Source organism: Notolepis coatsorum (assembly GCF_963971535.1).
Source record: "Notolepis coatsorum genome assembly, chromosome: 8".
Taxonomy (NCBI): domain Eukaryota; kingdom Metazoa; phylum Chordata; class Actinopteri; order Aulopiformes; family Paralepididae; genus Notolepis; species Notolepis coatsorum.
This window is the reverse complement of record NC_140172.1, coordinates 68,059,063-68,072,862: the sequence shown is the minus strand read 5'-3', so window position 1 is coordinate 68,072,862 and position 13,800 is coordinate 68,059,063. Positions and strand designations below refer to the sequence as shown.

The 13,800-nt window shown below is 44.2% G+C and overlaps 1 protein-coding gene across 1 annotated transcript in view; it reads right to left on the bottom strand.

The window, feature by feature from the left end:
* Positions 1–13,800, bottom strand: part of npas2 (neuronal PAS domain protein 2) — a 221,125-nt gene that overhangs the window by 27,820 nt on the left and 179,505 nt on the right. The window contains exons 13-16 of the mRNA XM_084320101.1: positions 12,927–13,011; positions 12,639–12,765; positions 8,990–9,084; positions 7,755–7,844 (exon numbers count right to left, since the gene is read on the bottom strand). Of these exons, the coding sequence (XP_084176227.1) occupies positions 7,755–7,844; positions 8,990–9,084; positions 12,639–12,765; positions 12,927–13,011 (397 nt within the window). The remainder of the gene's footprint in view (positions 1–7,754; positions 7,845–8,989; positions 9,085–12,638; positions 12,766–12,926; positions 13,012–13,800) is intronic.

The window sequence follows — 13,800 nt, the reverse complement described above, 5'->3', positions numbered from 1 at the left end:
CTATCACCCTCCAGGTCTGCCCGATCACTTCCTAGATGAGCTGGACATGCTTCTAAGCTCCTTCTAATGGGCGCCTTCAACCTGCCTGACTCATCTCAGTCGGACACAGTGGTCTCCCTCCTACAATCCTTTGACCTGACTCCCACTGTCATGCCTTCCACTCACAAAGCAGGCAACTCCTTGGATCTCATATTTTCCCGTAACTCCAGCATCATTAACACCACAGTAACTCGCCTGCATGTATCTGACCATTCCTTCATATCCTTCTCACTAACTCTCATGCTTAACCGAAAGCCCTCCACTCCACTCGTCTCAGTCAGACGCAACCTGCCCTCCCTATCCCCCTCCACCCTCTCCTCTGACATACTATCCGCTCTACCTTTGAGTGACAACTTATCTGCTCTCCCCCCAGATACGGCAACCTCCACCCTCATCTCAGGCCTCTCAACCTCCTTCGACAAGCTCGGTCCTCTCGTTGAGAAACCTGCCTGCCGTTCCCCACCCAGTCCATGGCTGACGGATGTAGTGAGAGAACAAAGACAGGTCCTGAGAGCGGCTGAGAGGACGTTTAGAAAGTCACGCCTCACTGCTGACATCGCCACATATCAATACCTCTTGTTAACATTCTCCAAAACCATTACTGCTGCCAAAGCTTCTTTCTTTCACCATAGGATCGAGGCCTCTGCCAAGAACCTACACAAACTACATGCTACCATGTCCTCACTCCTCACTCCCCCCCACCCCCTCCCCCTCATCTCTCTCTCTGCCGAAGACTTTGCGATCTTCTTTGAAGAAAAAGTGGAGAACATCCGCAGCTCCTTCTCCCAACCCCCACCCATTCCAAATACTGAATCAAGAACCTCATCCTTCACCCTGTCATCTTTCTCTCCCATTACAGAAGCTGAGACCCTGACACTGGTAACGTCGAACCGTCCGACTACATGCCAGCTGGATCAGTTACCCTCCCCACTCCTCCAGACCATAGCACCAGACATCATCCCATTCCTGTCTACAACCATCAACTCCTCCCTCAACTCAGGGGTGGTCCCCACCTCCCTAAAACAAGCCAGTCACACCGCTCATAAAAAAAAAAACCATGAACCCCACCGTCATAGGCAACTATCTATAACACTTGAACGTGCTGTATCCAACCAACTTACTGCTTATCTCTTACAGAATGACCTCCAACCTAGACCCTAATCAGTCAGGCTTCCGGACTGGCCACTCCACAGAAACGGCCCTCATAGCGGTCACAGAGGCACTTCACTTAGCAAAAGCGAAAGGCCTCTCCTCTGTCCTGATTCTCCTAGACCTATCTGCAGCCTTCTACACAGTCAACCATCAGATCCTCCTCGTGTCCCTAGCAGGAATGGGAGTGGCTGGCTCTGTGCTGACAAGGCTGACATCATACCTCAATGACCGCTCCTACCAAGTGTCATGGAGAGGGACCCTGTCGGCCACCCGCCCCCTGCGGAAGGGTGTCCCCCAGGGCTTGGTCCTAGGACCCCTTCTCTTCTCCCTCTACACTAAATCTCTGGGTAACATTATCACGTCTCATGCCTTCTCATATCATTGCTAAGCCGATGATACTCAACTCTTCCTCTCCTTCTCTCCCTCGGATATCCACGTCTCTGAGCGGATCTCGGCCTGTCTGTCCGACATCTCCGCCTGGATGACGACCAACCACCTCAAACTGAACCTAAGCAAAACAGAATTGCTCCACCTGCCGGCCAAATCCTCCCCCCTGACCGACCTTTCCATCACAGTCGAGAATGCAGCTGTGACAGCATCCCCGACCGCCAAGAACCTTGGTGTTGTCCTCGACGACCAGTTGAACTTCTCTGCTCACATCGCAGCGACAACCAGAACCTGCAGATTCCTCCTGAGCAACATCAGAAGGATCCAACCCAACTCCTCGTCCAATCAACAGTCATCTCCCACCTCGACTACTGCAATGCACCAAGCCTCTTCAGCTCATTCAGAAGGCAGCGGCCCGCCTGATCGCAAACCTACCGCGCAGGTGATTGATTGATTGAACATTTTATTAACAGATTGCAGAATGGGTACAATACAGTACGGCTCAATACACACAATTGTTAAGGGGATGCAGACCAGAGAAAGACTTTCGTCTTGTTTACATCAGGGTCCCCCATTTTCAAGGGTGCAATTAGCACCATGCAATCCATTCTTTGTGGATCCCGCCCAGAGTGTCACCACCCTCAAAAGGATTACTACATTCCCCAATCAGGAGCTGTGGATGAACAGAAAGGTCTGTCTACTGCTAAAGGCACACAACACCACTTTTACATTTGCCCTCTCCCATCTGGATAAGGTTGCCACCCGTCCCGTAAAATACGGAATCCAATTCCGTAATTGGAAACTAAAAGACGCGTTCCATATTGAACTGATACGGGACGCACTTTGTCCCGTATTTTAAGGTCGAGAATGTGAGAGCTCCGCTGTCCGCAAGTCAGTCAGTGTTGTTGCCAGGATTGTGAGAGAAATGAGCCAACCGATCTGCAAAAACAAGCCAAAAACAAACAAAATTTTGTCCAAAAGTTGCGGAAAATAAACAGACTTGGCAACTCTGGTATGATGGGTGTGCGCTCAGCAGCTCACGACCAATGAGAATTAGCGCTTTCACGTTGCTAAGATACGTTCTGTGCCGTTGTGCCAATCCTCTGTCTGTGCGCTGCCTGTAATGGTTGCTGTAGCAGACACTCCACCGCATCCTAAAAAGACAAAACGCCTCCAGAAGTACAGACCTGAGTGGGAAGAGGCAAACCCCTGGCTTGATAGCGTCAGTGGAGATGTTTATAAAGCAAACTGCAAAGTATGTAGGTGTTTTCTGTGGCACATGGTGGACTGACCGACATCAGACAGCATGCCTGCAGGAGAACAACATTCCCGAAATATAAGAACGCAAAAGGACCCAAGCACAGGTTTCACAGTTCTTCATGACTGAAACATCTCCTGAGATTGATTCGGTATGGGATATTACATCTTATTTATCTGGTTGTGTTTTTAACTAGATGTCAGTATTTCTATTTACCTGCCCTGGCAGCCAGGAGCCTACATATTGGCTGCTGATGTGGGCATAGTCTAGGCTATTTCAGTTGACTAATATGGTTGATTGTTCATTAATGTTGAGTTTTTTTAAATAAATAAACATGTATTTATATTAATCAATATAATTAAATAGTGTGCCCATTTAAACTCTTATGTTGTTATGCTCATCTGGAAAACGGAATTCTTCATAATGGATTAACAGTTAATAAATACATAAATAATATAATTCATAAATACATAAATGCAAAAATACTTAAATAAATAAATAGTGTTCAGAAAACAACATAAAAGTCATACTGTTCAATTTCATTCCACTTCAATTGTATCATCCCACTGCTCCCCTCTAGGTTACTGCAGCTGAGGTGACACAGGTATACCACATGGTTAAACACAACCTCAGCTACAACAGTGCTGACTTTTTGTTTTCTATGCATTTCAGGAGTTTGGGGGGCTGGCTCCCCAAAATAATTAAATAACATAACCCTAACCTTAACCAATCAGAGCAGCTAGATATGACTAATGGGCCAATCAGAGCAGCTAGATATGACTAATGGGCCAATCAGAGTAACCCGTGTGTGCAGGGCTTGACGTTGACACCTGCCCACCTGCCCAGGGCTAGTGAAAATGCTGAGTGGCTAGTGACTTTGGAAAACCACTAGCCACAGTGGCTAGTGAGCCAAAAAGTTAACGTCAAGCCCTGCATAGGTGTGTCAATGATAATGTTCACGGCGTTTGGAGCAACAATGTAATTGCTAGGTTCAACACAACTCTTCCACATCTACACCCTCCATCTTGTCCCAGTCAGCCGTTGCCCCAACTGGAGCTCCTTTTGCGGCTGAGTCACTGGTCGCAGGCAGCAGTAAACAATGGAGTCAACAGTCAGAAGCACAGTTGTACAGTTGGCGTGTAGCAGTATGATTACAATGATACTGTCCCCAGCAGGGGTTAGTGAAGAAGAAATTACCTATATTTATAACTTTTTGGGTGGGGGCGCGAGTGCGGGGATTTTTGGCTAGTGAAAATGCTGAGTGGCTAGTGACTTTGTAAAACCACTAGCCACAGTGGCTAGTGAGCCAAAAAGTTAACGTCAAGCCCTGCGTGTGTGTATTATGCAATATTTCAGAGGAAGCAGATTGGATATCTAAAATGGTTGATTTAGTTGATATCCAGGGCCCTATTCCCCGTACCTGGTTCAACTAAGTCGATCAAAAGTCCCATTAGCCAGATTCAATTAACCCGATGTTTGAAACCAGGCTTTCCCTGTTCCTCGAACGCTGATTCACTCTCGTTAATTCGAACCAGACTTGATACTCAGGATAATTGCGCGCGGCCGCCTCACCTGAAAAGACAGCAGGTGTCGATCGCAGAAATCAGGATTTTCTAGCGGCATTGATTGATTGATTGAAAACTTTATTAACAGATTGCAGAATGGGTACAATACAGTACGGCTCAATAGCCTCGCAGACAAGTTAAATGCATGTCTATAGCAGCGTTTCCGTTAGCCGGTAATTACCGGTATTTGACCGGCAAAATCTGTTGAAGTCCGACATATTTAATCTCTCCGGTCATAATGTCCGGTGAAAATAATTCCCTCTAAGCACAATTTGATTATTTGAATTGTATTAAAATAGTCTAAAATTAAATAGCCTATGCGATGAACGAAACAATCATTACATTTGTTTCATCGTTGCTTCACGAAGCAGCCGGTCTAATAATGACAACGCTGTGTCAGCGAGAGCTTGCTGCTAGATTTGCGAAAAGCATGCAGCTGCAGACCCACAGAACCCGCCAGCTTTGCCGGCAGAGTACAGTACTCCAATTCAGCCATTGGCAATTCAGCTGTTGGGTGGGGGGCGCTGCTGAGCAGTCCCCAGACCGGACCTAAAAACACAGCTGTTCTGTGGGTCTGCAGCTGGAAGCTTCTCGCAAATCTAGCAGCAAGCTCTCGCTGACACAGCGTTGTCATTATTAGACCGGCTGCTTGGTGAAGCAACGATGAAACAAATGTAATGATTGTTTCGTTCATCGCATAGGCTATTTAATTTTAGCCTATTTTAATACAATTCAAATAATCAAATTGTGCTTAGAGGGAATTATTTTCACCGGACATTATGACCAGCACCAAGTCATTGGGAGGTGGAGATATACATCACGCAAACCCACGACAATGTTGCCATCTCTCTCTGCCAAATTTCTCAGTTCTTCGCTTGATATAATTAATACAAATGTCCAATATAACGGAATTCGTTAGCTCATAAAAATGTGATTATAACAGACTGCTGTTTATTAATGTCGGGCAGACTGCCCACCGACACCTCAAGTCGGCAGCAGCACGAAGTCTCGAGGGACTTATTTTATTTGGAATATATTAATGACTGTATACGCAAAAGTAGCCTAGTTTTAAGTTAAAATATTATAAATGCCTTGAGGATGTCATTCTTTATATAGGCCTATCAATTGTTTTTAAGTTCAATAAACTCTGACCGGAATTTATCCCATTTGTCCGGTAGATTGAAATCTACCGGACACTCAGACCTGCAAAAGAAAATTCTAACGGAAACCCTGGTCTATAGGCTAATTTTAAGTCCATCATTACCCCAATCAATCAGATTATATTTCTTTAAATGTGCCTGCTGGCAGTAGGCTTAATGGAATGAATAATCGAATGAGATCTTGCTAGTGAAAATAATTAGTTCAACTCTTTCAGAATAAGTAGATAAAAACAAGCCCAAAGAGTATCTAATTGATACGAATTAATAGATACTTATGAGGATATCTGTACTGTATGCGCTTAGGTATCATGTACTATATAAATACATGGTTCCCAACGTTTTCAAGGCGCGACCCCCGAAATAACGTGTCAGAGAGGCTTGGAGGCTATACAGTTTCACTATTAATCAGGTTTTAATCTGTTTCGGACATCATCCATACATGCATTGAATTGATTAACCTTTACCAGTGACACCAGTCATGTTCATCACCCTCTTGTTCGTCATCAGATAACAGTGCTTGAACAGATAAATGCATTTTCTCAAATTCATTCATCAAAACGTCAAAGGCTTGCAATTGCTCATTCACTTTTCTCAAGTCACGTCCACGTCATCAAATCCGTCAAACAGCGCATCTCCTCAGACATTTTAATCCCAGTTAGCAGTTACAATATCACAATAACGTGACTGTGAGTGACAGTGATACAATTCAACAATCCACAGATTCAGATTCATCGTAATTCACATCCACAATCCATTCATAAAGACGCTTAAATTTATGCTTGAATGAAGCACAATCCGGACGCTCCGTTAAGCAAATATATCCACAGCGGAGAATATGAAACGAATCAGAGCCAAACGCCGATAGATTTCATTCATTAAAAATATCCCTGCAGGATTCACATTTGCAATGCTCCGTTATTAAAATAACCACATAGTGTGTGTCGCGACTCGCGAGCCGTATAGCTATGATGTGCATTATTTAGGACAAAGTAAATGTGAGGGCTGGAGGAATTCTGCATGCAGCCCAACGAGGGGGCGTGCCGTTTTTCTGCTTCACGCACCTGAGAGGAGTTTGCAATCAGCTTAGGAGAGTACTAGTATTGCAGACTCCCCTTCAGTCCTTGTCGGGTAGTTCTTGTTACCACCATCTACTGCCGCGTCTCCTGCGTGAGACGTTGTGCCACCCCTGTACATCACCACCTGTCGCCGTTTCCTGGAGTGGGACACCGTCTTCGCTCTCTATTACTCCACGGGAGGATCCCAGTGTTCCCACTCCAGATGTCCTGCCGGCTACTTCCCAACTCCCTCTACATGGACCCGTTCCTGGGGTGAGGCTCGCTATCGCTCTCTATTACTCCAAGGGAGGATGCCTGTGTTCTCACCCCATTCCAATTGGACCCCCTGGTTGCTGCGCTGCCCGTCGGCAGCATTCTGGTCGGGAGGATGCCCGTGTTCAATGAAGAGTCCTGTGTATTTTTGCCGTGTTTCTGGAAGATTTCCCGTGTACCTCTTTGCCTGTGTGCTAGAGGATTCCTGCCTGTGCGCCCCTTAAAGGCACAGTGCCGCGTTTTTTGTGTTCATGGACTTTGGTGTTTTTCCCCCTTAAAGGCTGAGTGCCGCTTTTTTGGTATATAATAAATCATGCCCTTGTTTTGGCTAACTCTGTGTTGTGCAATTGGGGTCGCATTACAAACCATAACAGTAAATCCATAGGCTGAATATGATTTATTATCAGCATTTTAGGTCTATTATTTTACATTTCAAAAGCCCCCTCTAGAAAAACGAAGCACAAAAACATAATTCAGAATGGTATAATAGGATCTGTGAGGAAGGGAGCTGGCATTTTTTGTGAGGGCGTGGCCAGTTTATCCAGCTAACTGAACTAAACCCTGCGCTGGAGCAAGTAAAAAATGTTTGATCTGTTGCCATAGTGATTTAGAAAAACGTGCTTCGGGGAACCGAAAGGTCTGACTTATGTCAAGTTATCCTGAAAATTATCCAGCTAACTCAGTTAGCCAGGTACGTGGAACAGGGCCCAGGGGGATAGAGATCCAAGGGCTTTAGTCATCATTTTCACAACAACAACAACAACAGCTCTAACATTTTGGGTAATATTATGTCAAGATACCTTCTGTAAAAAAAAAACAAGATTGAAAAACATAATTTTCATTGTACTGAATCTGTAAGACCAACCATTGGGTGCGAGTGCTTGCTGCAGGTAGGAGAAAGGGGGAGGCTCGGATGGGGAGGGAGGTCAAAAGAATTTTGTCTTTGTACCAAAGTCTACGGGGAGAGAAACAACAAAACAAAAGAGTCATGAGGTTTAGCAGGACCCCATTGATATGACATTTTGTCTGATTGGTTATATATAAATATCTTTATCCCCCCCAGAGGCTGACAAGCTCCAGACCTGGGTGAAATAGTATTTTCAAACAGTTTTTGCCGTTTGTTTTATAGGCACAGTCACATTATGGTACCATCTGCTGAAGCCGCCTCTCCACTATCGTTATAGTTATAGTCTGTTGATATACTGTAGTCGTCGTCACTGTAGTCATACTGTAGATTCTTTCCGTTTGGCCTGACATTTGTTGTATGAGCCATTGATACAAGGACTGAACGCAATTGAAGGATAAACATGTGTCTTACAAGTCCACTCCCCATCGTATATATTTCCCCCCCCTTTTTCCCTTTATTGAGAGAGTGGGGAGGGAGAGAGGGAGACAAAGGCTACGTTCACACTGCAAGTTTTAGTGCTCAATTCTGATTTATTGCTCAGATCACATTATTTTTAAAAAATGTGGCCAATATCAGAGCCCAGTGTGAACTGGCCACTGCTCCTGAACTGACCCGCATGCACAAAATAACAATAACGATGATGGAAGTACAGTAAATGGAGGACACTGAAGTCACAGTTTATGATTTAATTTATAAGTTGAATGCAGTGGAAGCCAGCTAATTAAAATAAATGGAACCTGTATCTGATTTAGGACCACATAATGAAAGTGGCCCAAATCAGAATTGAAAATATCAGATTCCATGTTATGAACCCCCCCCCCCCCCCAGATCTGGCACAGTTGTATATGACCTTTTGAGTCTTTTATGTAAACGTTTTGTGAGTTATCACGTAAACTACTTGAGTTATCATGGGTTAAAGAATTGTAAAATGCATATCTTCCATCTATAAATCAAACCCTTCCAAGAGCAAGAGGAAACTTTAGTTGGTCAAATACCAGTGAATTCGGGATTGTGGGTTTAACTTGTTTGGAGTACTTGAGGGGTTGGGTTCGCCACATAGACCTGTCACAGAACACAGTAAGCCACCCCCCTCCATCTGATACTCCCAACTAGTTAAAACAAATGCCAAGAATTATGTGCAAATAGTGTTTTGACCCGGGTTTGGTAGGCTCCTGGGAGTCGGGTGAACTGACCTTTGAACTGCTAGGTTGGAGTTTGGTGGAAGTCTTCTCTGTCCCGATGGACGCAGACTGCCGCAATGGGGTGCAAGCGTCTGTGTAGGAGTTAGCTGCCGGGGCAAAGAGGGTTCATTTTTAATTTATTTATATAATTGAACCAGTCAAGGCCCTTGAGGTTAACACTTTGAGGGCCGGGCCCGACTATAGTCGGGTTAACTCGCCAAACGTTGAGCGCCAGAACCCCCGAAAACCCGAATATAGTCAGGTTTTCATCGTTATTTCTTTTATTCGATATTTCCATTCATAAAAACATGCCGGCAGCCTGTGTTATCACTGGGGATGGGTCTGAGATCGCAAAAGTCCAATACCGCCGCCTAACGCCTTGCGGCCGCTATTGCACTCCATTTGAAATGATTGCACTACAACTCGTACACCTACTGTGAATTGTACCTAAACTGCACCTCGTCCATTTATGCCTTGCACTATATAGTATTGTATATTAGTACACTGCACAGTATTGTATATTGTATGGTAACTACGTCTACGAACATTGTACATATGTCTAAACTGAACACTGTGACCTCTTTTTTTTTCTTCTAATTTTTACTATGTTTTTATTTCATACTTATCTTGTCATGCACAGTCTCTGGAGCGCAACAGTAAGAAGCATTTTGTACAAAAGTATTCTGTACTTCTGTATGACAACTATTAAAGAAACTTGAAACTTGGCTTGGTGTCTGGGCCGATCTGCGGCCAGCGGGTGGGGTCTAACTACTCGGGCAAGGCAAGCACTTATAACGGATGCATCGACGAGGGTCGGGCCCCCCCACGTTCGTGTTCAGTGCTGGATTGCGTTGGAAACACGATCGCGATCAGTACTTGGAATGGCGATCAGATAATTGGAATATTCTTTTCGGGACAGATCCTGGTCAAGGTAAGGGCTAAATGGTATCAATATTGCGTTGATCCGAAAATTCCTTCATGCGATCTGGAGCGTGTGTGGCGTGTTCCGTTGGTTGCGATCAAAGCACGGAGGCCCCCCCCCCTTCATGCATCCATGATGAAACATAATATCGATAATCTAAATTTGATTTGAGAACAGTAGCTAGTCCAGGGAAGAAACTATAACGCTTTTACTAGAATACACGTTGCCGGCCATTACGAAGCATTTTGGAAATTACACCAGACTGCCCTGAAACTACACTCCTATTCACGACGGTATAAAACGGGAATGTACAGATGGAAAAATTATCTGTTTTTTGCATCTTGACCGGAAGAAACTCAATGACAATATTATTAGATTTTGCCAGGCTGTACTGTCACCCTGTGCTCAGTGATGCAGTGAAGCACAGTGATGCATTATAGAGTCTAATGGCTGTCGGAATGAAGGACTTCCTGTGCCGTTCAGTGTTACATCTAGGGAGTCTTAGTCTAACACTGAACATACTCCTTCTATCAGCCAAGTCTGTGTGTAGTGGGTGGGAGGGATTGTCCATGATGGCGTGGAGCTTAGCCAGGCTCCTTCTCTCCGCCACCACTGCTAGAGAGTCCATCTCCACCCCTACCACCTTACTGGCCTTCCTGACCAGCTTATCCAGCCTGTTTGCATCCCCCGCTCTCAGTCCGCTGCCCCAGCAGGTCACAGCGTACAAGAAAGCGCCCGCCACGACCGACTCATAGAACATCCTCAACATCCTTGTACAGATGTTGAAGTCTCTCAGCCTTCTGAGGAAGTAGAGTCGGCTCTGGCCCTTCTTGTAGAGTGCCTCTGCGTGTTTTGACCCGTTCAGTTTGTTGTCGATGTGGACTCCGAGGTATTTGTAGTCCTCAACCATGTCCACATCGACCCCCCTGATGGAAACGGGGGTCACAGGTGCACTCCTCCTCCTCCCCAGATCCACAGCCAGTTCCCTGGTCTTCGTCACATTTAGCTGGAGGTGGTTCTTTTCGCACCATGTGACGAAGTCCGCTACCAGTGCCCGGTATTCCTCCTCATCACCGTCCTTTATACATCCCACTATCACAGAGTCATCAGAAAACTTCTGAAGGTGGCAGGACTCTGTCCTATAGTGGAAGTCGTTGGTGTAGATGGAGAAGAGGAAGGGAGAGAGGACTGTCCCCTGCGGGGCCCCGGTGTTGCTGACCAGTCTGTCTGACACACAGCTCTGTAGGCGCAGATACTGTGGTCTGCACGTCAGATAGTCAACAACCCAGGACACCTGCATCACCTCCAACTTCTCACCCAGCAGCCCAGGCCGTATGGTATCAATAAGCACTGGAGAAGTCAAAGAACATGACAGTGCTCGCCGGCTTGTCCAGGTGAGTGTAGGCTCGGTTCAGCAGGTAGATCGGGGCTGGTAGGCGAACTGGAGTGGGTCTAAGTGGGGTTTGATCGCCGGGCGGAGTTGCTCCAGGACCAACCTCTCTCCATGGTTTTCATAATGTGAGAGGTTTGAGCCACCGGCCTGTAGTCCTTGGATGTGCTGGGACGTGAGCATTTAGGGACAGGGACCACACAGGAGGTTTTCCACAGTGTCAGGACTTTCTGCAGCCACAGGCTGGAGCACATGTAATATTTATCTATTAATTAGATCACGATGGATTTAGTTGCAGCCTGTCTATTTTTTTTGTATAATTGCAGTGTGTTCATTTTGTTTAGGTATGTTATTTATTCATTTATTTATTTTGTTACGTGTTTTGTCATTGTATGGTGTATGAGTGTATATTTTTGTGTTGACCATGTAAGTTACTGGACCCCAGGATGAATAGCTGCTTTGATGCAATAGCTAATGGGGATCGAAATAAAACAAACAAACAGTGACAACATAACACTCTGAAGTCAACTACATATCCCATAAACCCATACTGTGTTTTGAGAGTCTACTGTACGACTAAAATCCCATTAATCTCATTCAAATGTGTTGAGGGGCATTGGTCTCTGCTTTGTTAGGATTTGCACCCAAATAGATAATAGATGACCAAATAAATATAGATAACATTCAGCCACTAGATGTCGCACAAGAGCACCAGCATGTAGTTTATCCAATCAGGTGCATTCCACATGGGGAAATGGGAAGTAAGGAGGGGATGCATGCCTGCAACATGTAAACAACAACATTCACTAATAAAAAAAAAATGGGGGGGGGAAGCAATACTTTTATTCCGCGCCTTTTTAAAAGCTCTGTGGATGTATTATTATTATTATTATTATTATTATTATTATTATTATTATTATTATTATTATTATTATTATTATTATTATTGTTATTATTATTATTATTATTATTATTATTATTATTATTATTATTATTATTATTATTATTATTAGAAAGCTATCTGGCTGTAAGTCAGTAGCTTAGCACAATTGAATGGAAGCGGATGGACCACTAGCCTAGCTGTTGGCCAAAAACTAGCTAGGCTAGTGATCTTGGACTATTCCATGTGATCTTGGGATATACATACATTGATTGTTCCATTTCAAATCGAAGACTTACATACTCCACTGTACATATTATACACAACACCAATTGTATGACATTCTACGTCTACTGGTATATTTTCTTAAACTGACCAAATGTGTGGAGCCACATGGAGCCGTTTTTTTTTTATGAAATGAAGTACTGTTTAAAATGTGTAGAAATACATAGAACGGTGGATGACTCACATAAGGAATCCGACAGGGCAGTGTGGGAGGACTTCTGGGAGCTGTGGGAGGACACGGAGTGAGCGCCGCTGGTTCTGTCCCGTGGAGGGTCCAGTGTGGTACAGATGTCCAGGTACAACTCCTGAGCCTGTGGCACCAGAGGAAGATAGGATACTGTTAAGTAAGATAAGATAAGGTGAGGTAAGATAGGTGAGATATGACCCTCATCAAGGATCTGGGGGAAGGGTTGGATATAAACACTGTCCTCCTGGTATACTTCAGGTCTGTACTAGAACACTTGACACTTACCTTCACGGAGGAGCTGGCTATCTCTGGAGGTGACATCTCCTCCAGGCCAATATCTCTCCTTCTCTCAGCTCGCACTTCTGCATAACTGTATGGCGGAGATAGGAAGAGTTAAGATAAGATAAGATCATTCTTTATTGTCTGTTGATACAGAAATTAGTTTTGTGTCAGAACAAGAACACACATACAAAAAATTAAAACATAAGACAACCATGTTACAGCATAGACAGACATACAGACAAGATATCAGAGAAACAATGTATTTAACCCCTTCCTTCCCTCTCGACCAACGTTATTCATTTGATGTGGCACAGTCCCATAAGTCCAAGGTTATTTCATATTGCACAGCCCTTCTATATTGCACTGTCCTGTGTAGGTTGCGACCACATTTCTATCCTACTTGTTAAGTAGGCTTATTGAATATGGCACAAATACATTTTTGAATCTTTTCAGTTTCCACTTGGGGGATCTGAAGCACCTTTATGAAGGTAGCAGCTCGTAATCTGTGTGTAATACATGAGGGAGTTGCAATATTGATTGATTGATTTTTATTTGTCTCGAACCAAAACACATAACTATCACAACAAATTGATAAAAGCAAAAACAATATACATACATACACAGACATACATATATCTACATACACACATATATACAAACACATATACTGTATGCATACACACAAACACACGCACACATACAAATAAAAAGAAACCAAAACATAGAATTTGGTTCGAGAAGGGGCAGAAAGAAGCAGTGCTTATCTAGTCCTGCCCCTTCCTTACATCACACAATTGACAGTCTTGCTCTCTATCTATAGCAAATGATAATAAACTAAAAATAATAAAAACTCTAAAAAATAAGAAACTGAGAGAAG